At 67.5% G+C, this 6,215-nt stretch overlaps 3 protein-coding genes across 3 annotated transcripts in view; 2 read left to right on the top strand and 1 right to left on the bottom strand.

The window, feature by feature from the left end:
* Positions 1 to 2,729, top strand: part of CHLNCDRAFT_139024 (hypothetical protein) — a gene marked incomplete at both ends in the record, with an annotated part of 13,468 nt that extends 10,739 nt beyond the window's left edge. Inside the window, 7 exons of the mRNA XM_005844322.1 lie at positions 51 to 104; positions 604 to 651; positions 881 to 1,048; positions 1,473 to 1,648; positions 1,746 to 2,169; positions 2,337 to 2,387; positions 2,511 to 2,729. Coding sequence (XP_005844384.1) covers positions 51 to 104; positions 604 to 651; positions 881 to 1,048; positions 1,473 to 1,648; positions 1,746 to 2,169; positions 2,337 to 2,387; positions 2,511 to 2,729 — 1,140 coding nt within the window. The remainder of the gene's footprint in view (positions 1 to 50; positions 105 to 603; positions 652 to 880; positions 1,049 to 1,472; positions 1,649 to 1,745; positions 2,170 to 2,336; positions 2,388 to 2,510) is intronic.
* Positions 2,730 to 3,506: 777 nt separating this feature from the next.
* CHLNCDRAFT_139023 (hypothetical protein) lies at positions 3,507 to 3,827 on the bottom strand (the record flags this gene model as incomplete). The annotated part of the gene is made up of 2 exons (XM_005844244.1): positions 3,507 to 3,692; positions 3,816 to 3,827. The coding sequence occupies 2 exons, from the start codon at positions 3,825 to 3,827 to the stop codon at positions 3,507 to 3,509; spliced, it is 198 nt and encodes a 65-aa protein (XP_005844306.1).
* A 1,342-nt stretch (positions 3,828 to 5,169) lies between these two features.
* CHLNCDRAFT_26946 (hypothetical protein) overlaps positions 5,170 to 6,215 on the top strand; it is a gene marked incomplete at both ends in the record, with an annotated part of 4,433 nt that continues 3,387 nt past the window's right edge. The window contains 2 exons of the mRNA XM_005844321.1: positions 5,170 to 5,559; positions 5,840 to 6,040. Coding sequence (XP_005844383.1) covers positions 5,170 to 5,559; positions 5,840 to 6,040 — 591 coding nt within the window. The remainder of the gene's footprint in view (positions 5,560 to 5,839; positions 6,041 to 6,215) is intronic.

Raw genomic sequence — 6,215 nt, 5'->3', positions numbered from 1 at the left:
GGTACTGGCGGGACAGGTGCCCCTCAACAAGTACATTCATCACCAAGCAGCTCACCAAGCGACCGGACGACTACCCAGATGCCAAGAACCAGCCCCACGTGCAGGTGGGTGGGTGGGTGGTGGTGGAAGGATGGTGTGTGTCGGGTGTTTGGAGGTGGGGCCAGTGCGGTCTGCTGGGCGGGCGCAGAGTGGGGCAGCCCCACGTGCAGGTGGGTGCCGGCGCTAGAGTGGGGACGAAGGGTGGTGTGGGTGGTGTGGGTGGCGCCTGTGCTGATGCCCGGAAGCTGCCGCACGGCAACGAGGCATGCGTGTGCGGGTGTGGTGTTGGTGGGGGGTGTGCGGAACAGCGGCGTGGGTGCGTGAGCATGTGCGATGTGTGTGGTGGTGGAAGGGCGGGGTGCTGCCGGCTGGTGCCTGCCTGCTGTGCCTGCTGTGCCAGCAGGCGTGGGTGCGGGCCTGTGTGCCAGATGTTTGGTGGCGGCGCCGGCGCGGCGTGATGCAGCCTGCTGGGCGGACGCAGAGGCAGATTCCCTCCCCTTTTCGGGCGGTACAGCCGGCGTTACTACACACCTATCTCTGCCGCGCCTGAACCTGTGTGCGCAGGTCGCGCTGCGGCGGCGCGCCTCAGGCAAGCAAAACGGCGTCATGGCGGTGAGTGTGTGGGCGGGATGGGGCTGGCGGGCGGCGGCGGTGGTGGCGGCGGCGGCCTGTGTTGATGCCCGGGCTGCGTCTCGGCGCGGCACGTGAGGGAGGGGGGCAGGCACGGCCAGCAGCTTTCTTGGTGCAGCACACCACCAGTCGCACCCCACGCCGAGGGGCCCTGCCGCCTTCCTGTCACCTTCCCGCCACCTTCCCGTCACCTTCCCGCCACCTTCCGCAGGGCGAGACCGTGCCCTACATCATCTGCCGCGAGGCGGACGCCGACGGCGGCCTGGTACCGCTGGCGGCGGGGGGCGGCAAGGGCCTGGCCGACCGCGCTTTCCACCCCGAGGAGGTCAACGCCAGCTCAGCGCTGGTCGTCGACACAGAGTACTACCTCGCGCAGCAGGTGGGGGCCAACCACACTTCTGTACAACGGAAAGCTACCAACCGCAGTCCAGCTGTGCTGTGCTGCTGCACTGTGTCGCGCGGGCATCGCTGTGCCGTGCTGCGCTGCGCTGCGCCGCGTGTGGTTGGCGGGCAAGGCAGGTCGCCTCAGAAGTGCCCGAGGCTTGCGCTAGAAAGCTGTGCTTGAGAAGTGCGGTGTGTGGCCGGACGTGGGGGCGTGGTCGCCCGCCCGGTCTGGCTCCTGACGCCAGCCGCGCATCTGCATCGCGCCCCCACAATCCCCGTGTGCATGCCCCACCCCTCTGTTCTTACACCATCCCTCCCGTACCCCCCCACCTCCCGACCATCCCTCCCCTCCTCACCACCACCCTCCTCCCCCACTTTTGTTATTCCTGCCCCCACCCCACCCCGCCACCCCTTCACAGGTCTTCCCAGTTGTCTCCCGCCTGTGCGCTCCCATGGAGGGCACCGACGCCGGCCGCCTGGCAGAGTGCCTGGGGCTGGACGGGGCGCGGTTCCGGGCGGCGGCGGCGGCGGGGCGGGGGGAGGCGCGTGAGGACGCGCTGCTGGCGGCGGCGGCCAGCCTGGACGACGAGGACAGGTGTGTGCGTGTGGCAGCGTGACACCCCGCCTGCCCCGCTGCCACCCCACCTGCTTCCTGCAACACTACGCCTGCTTCTGCCTGCCTCTGCCTTCAGGTACAAAGACTGCCAGCCCCTGATGCTGTCCGCCCCCGGCGGCGCCGCCCCCTGGCGCTTCCCCGGAGTGCGGGAGCTGCTCAAGCCGCACCCTCCGGTGGCCATCGATGCCGCGCTGCTGCCGCCGCCGCCGGGCGGCGGCGAGGGACAGGGCGACGGCGAGGGCGGTGCATCGGCGGCGGTGGAGCCGCGCCGCCCGCTCTCCACCGCCGCTCTGTGCAACCAGGTGCGGCTGGCGCAGCGGGCGGCGATACGGCGGTACTATGAGGGACGGGTGCGGAGCGACGACGAAACAGCGCCGTGCGAAGGCCGCAACGTGTGCCTGGCGGTACGGGAGGATGCGGCGCCGGGCATGGTACCGCCCGACCTGCGCTGCACGGGGCACATGCGGCTTGTGGTGGGGGAGGGAGAGCTGTACACGCAGGTGGGTGGTACCGCCGGGATGGGGCTGGTACCGTGGGGTGGTGCCCTGCCCTTTGCTGGGCGGGGTGGTGAGGTGGGGGTAGTGAGGCCGGGCGGGTGGGCCCCGCCTGAGAAAGGGCAAGCTGGCAGGCGCAGCGTGTGGAATGGAGCCGCCCCCCCGGCCGGCAGGCCTCAGGCGGCGGGCTGGCTGCGGCGGCGGCAGGCGTGCAGCCCGCCAGGGTGGCGCCGCCGTCGCCGCCCGCCCGCTCCTTCCCCGCCCCCGCCAGGCCTGCCGCCGCCGACGCTCATCGCTGTGCCTCCCCTCCCCGTGAGTGGTTTCCACCCCGTGCTTTCCACCCGCAGCTGTCCTACCTGCACCGCCTGTTTGATGTGGAGGGCGTGCTGCACTCCCTGGATAACCGCGAGGCGGCGGAGGCAGCTGCCCAGAAGCTGGCCCCGCTGCGCCCCGCGCTGGACGAGGCGGCGGCGGCGGCGGCGGCGCTGCGGGACGCCTCGGCGTACCGCTGGGTGGACCTGGGCGCCATGTTTGGCCGCCTCGGCGCCATGCTGGCTGCTGGGTAGCTACCTATAGGCGCCTGGCTGGGGAGGGATGGTGTGCGGCAGCGGCAGCGGAGGGAGAAGGTGGGAACGGCGCAGAGGGCTGGGCACGGCATGACTACGGCCCCGGGAGCGCAGCCCCTGCCTGGGGCCTGGCTGCATGCGGCCTGATGCATGCGCTTTGAGCCACCCCGCTTGCCGGTGCGGCGGCGGTTGCTGAGTATGCAAAGCTTCTTGCTAGTGTAATCGCAGCATGAACACAACAACACGATGCATTCAGGAGGGCTGCACCTGCTGTGACAGTGAGAGCTTCAATGCAGCGACATGTCTTGCTGAATGTATGGCGACGGCATGTCATGCGGTATGCTTCTCTGGCCAGGCGAGTGTTGCTTTAGAATGCCAGGAATGAGGGTGCAAAAGGAAAACAACAGTTTCTGTCCAGGGTCCAAATTGATCTTAACAATGTGGCGGCTCGCCGCCTGAAAGCAGCCCCCACACAGGCGGCTGTCTGGCCGAGGTACGGACAATCCCCTCCGATCCTGGTCATTTCCCAAACAGGCACCGGCTCAGTTCCGAATAGACACCAGCGCCACTAGGTTTCCTCCCACAACTGTGTCACGCCCCGCAGCACGGTCAGCATGATGGTGGTCATCTGCCCTGTACAGGTTATGTACTGGACATGTCCGATCTAGCTCAGCTACACAAGCAGAGTCACAAAAGTGGAATGAAAACCTCCCAAATTCATTCCGGGATAGCGGGGACCAGGTGCGGTCGCAAGGGTAGGCCGCTGCCATCACCTCCTCAGTTAATGATGGTGTTGCCATTGTCGTCTGTTGCGCCAATGATGGTGTTGCCGCGGTTGTCAGTAGCACCAATCACAATGTTGCCACGGTCATCCTTGTAGCCAACAACTCCGCCATTGATAATGATGGTCTGGGCGGGCGTGGCCTGGGCGGGCTGGGCCGGCTGGGCCGGCTGGGCGTCTCCCTGCATTCCATCCGCCAGCCGGCAGTGAACACCGGCGGGGGGTACGGCGGGCCTCCCAACATTGCCCACCCAAGACCTTTGGACAGCACCTCCCGCAGCTGCTGTTCAGCCGTTGTGGGTCACCTGGTCAGCCATGATTCTGCAAGCAGCCGGTTACAAAAATAGCGGCAGATGAGACACCAGGATCCAGGTGGCCTTCCGGAAGGCCAGCGGCGGTGGCAGCAACATATGGGTGCCGGCACCAGCCCAGCGTCCATTTCCCTCCGCCGTCTCAAGTAGCCCCCGCGTCCCCAGCCGGTCCCACCGGCACTGTGCCAACAGCTCGGCGATCACAAACTGCGCCTCCTGACCTGAGACTTGCGATCCCCTCTGCGAATCACAACCTTCTGGAGGCGGTCGGGTCTGGAGACACCACTTGCTTGACGCTACGTTGAGGCTTGAGAAGAAGAAGGACGATAATAAGCGGGACCCGTGATTTGCATTGCCGTACTTCCCGGAAACGGGGTCCGACCCCCTGACGTTCAGTGAACGAGGGGATACGTGCAGGTCAGGCTGGCTCGATCAGCCGCAGCCTCATGGCCGTCGCTCCTCCCGGCCACCTGCACCGACGCTGCATCCGCTGCTGGTGCTGCCGCTGCCACCGCTGCTGCCGCCGTGGCTGCCCCAGGGGCAAGGCTGCCCCGCCACCCCCCTCGTCCGATGAATCAGCTGCCTGCGTACATCGTGCCCCCTTGACATTGCCAAACATATTTCCTGCATGACGCTGGCTGATATTGTACAACTGCCAGCGTGTAATACATCCTTAAGCCTTGCCGCATCACGACTGTAGACCAGGATCGGGCATGGCACAGGGCTGAGCACGGCGCTCCCGCTGTCCTTGCTCTCACGCAGCACTGGCTGCGTGCCTGATCAGGTGCATCGATGCGCGTGTGCCAGACCGTCTGCCAGACATGACGTGGCCGCTGCAGAACCTGGGATGCAGCGCACAGAGACCTTCTTGCTATTGCAATTGCAACATGCAGCCTGGGTGCTATAACACCAGATGCAGACTAGGTGCTGGTTACAGCACCAGAGGCTGGGCTGGAGCGGCGGGTCCCTTGGCAGCAGTCGCCGCCGCCAAGGCGAGCCGCCGGTTTACCATCATCCTCCCCAGCGGCCCCAGGAGCACCGGCATGCCTGTTCTGATTCAAGGGCACAGATTTGGCATTGTTGGAACGCGTTCACACACATGTGGATTCAGACTTTATGCCCTGCGCCATGTAACGATCCGCCGAGGCTGCAAAAACATACCACGACATACCAGAAGCGTTTTTGTGCCGCCGCAAGCGGCGATTGTCGTTATTCAACGAAACGGCGGTACAAGCTGTGTACCTCTGCCTCCCCGCCACATCTGGATCTCTATGACGTGCATGGCTACGCATTGCGGCTGCCAGTCACTGTCGGCACCGCCAACGTTCCTCCTCTCCACCCCGACGCCATGGCCTCCGCCGTGTGCTCAGGCACCAGTCGGGCGCCGGTGGCAGCGGCCCAGCAGGCTCGGGCCCGGCGCGAACGCACGCTCTCAGCGTCCTGGCGCCCCGCCGCCCTGCCCGCGCAGCCGCAGGCCCGCCGGCCTGGCGCCGCCCACCGCCAGCGCCGCGCCGCCGCCGTCACTCGCGCTCTCTTTGGCGGCCTGGGCGCCGTGTTCCGCAACGATCCTGCGGAGCGTACCCGCAAGCAGTACCAGGACAAGGTTGACCAGGTCAACGCCCTGGAGGCAGACATGGAGCGGCTGAGCGACGGGCAGCTGCGGCAGCTGACGCAGGCGCTGCGGGGGCGCGCCGCCGCGGGCGAGCCCCTGGACCAGCTGCTGGTGGAGTCGTTTGCGGTGAGCGGGGCCAGCCGGGAGGTGATGCCGGCCGGAAGGTGAATCCGGCTGGAGGCTGGAGGGGCGGGGATGCTCCGCACGGCGGCGCGGCATGTGGGCGCGGCGGTTTTGGACCGGGGCCGGGGCGCACCTCTCTGCCCTCTCTGCCCACCCATTCTGCCCTCCCTCCCTCTGTCCTCCCTCTCTGCCTTCCCTTGTCACCTGCCTGCCCTCTCTTCCTTCTCCCTCTGCTCACCCTCTCTGCCCTCCCTCCCCACCCACCCTCCCCACCGCCCCGCAGCTGGTGCGCGAGGCGTCGCGGCGCGTGCTGGGCCTGCGCCCGTTTGACGTGCAGCTCATGGGAGGCATGATCCTGCACGAGGGCCAGATCGCGGAGATGCGGACGGGGGAGGGCAAGACGCTGGTGGCCGTGCTGCCCGCCTTCCTCAACGCGCTGTCGGGTGGGTGGTTGGGTGTATGTGGGTGTGTGTGGAGGGCGTGTGTGTGCGCGCCCTGCTGCCGCCGCCTACCCCTTCGCCCCTCCCCTCGCTCCTCCCTCCTCCACGCCTGCACCCTTCGCCCCGCCCCCTCCCCCGTTTGCCTCCCGCGCCTCGCCCCTCACCCTCCCTCCTCCCGTGCCCCTCCCCCCCCTTTGCCCCCTCCACCCCTCCCCGCGC

This window comes from Chlorella variabilis, assembly GCF_000147415.1.
Source record: "Chlorella variabilis unplaced genomic scaffold CHLNCscaffold_23, whole genome shotgun sequence".
Lineage (NCBI taxonomy): Eukaryota > Viridiplantae > Chlorophyta > Trebouxiophyceae > Chlorellales > Chlorellaceae > Chlorella > Chlorella variabilis.
This window is presented reverse-complemented; position numbering and strand designations above follow the sequence as displayed.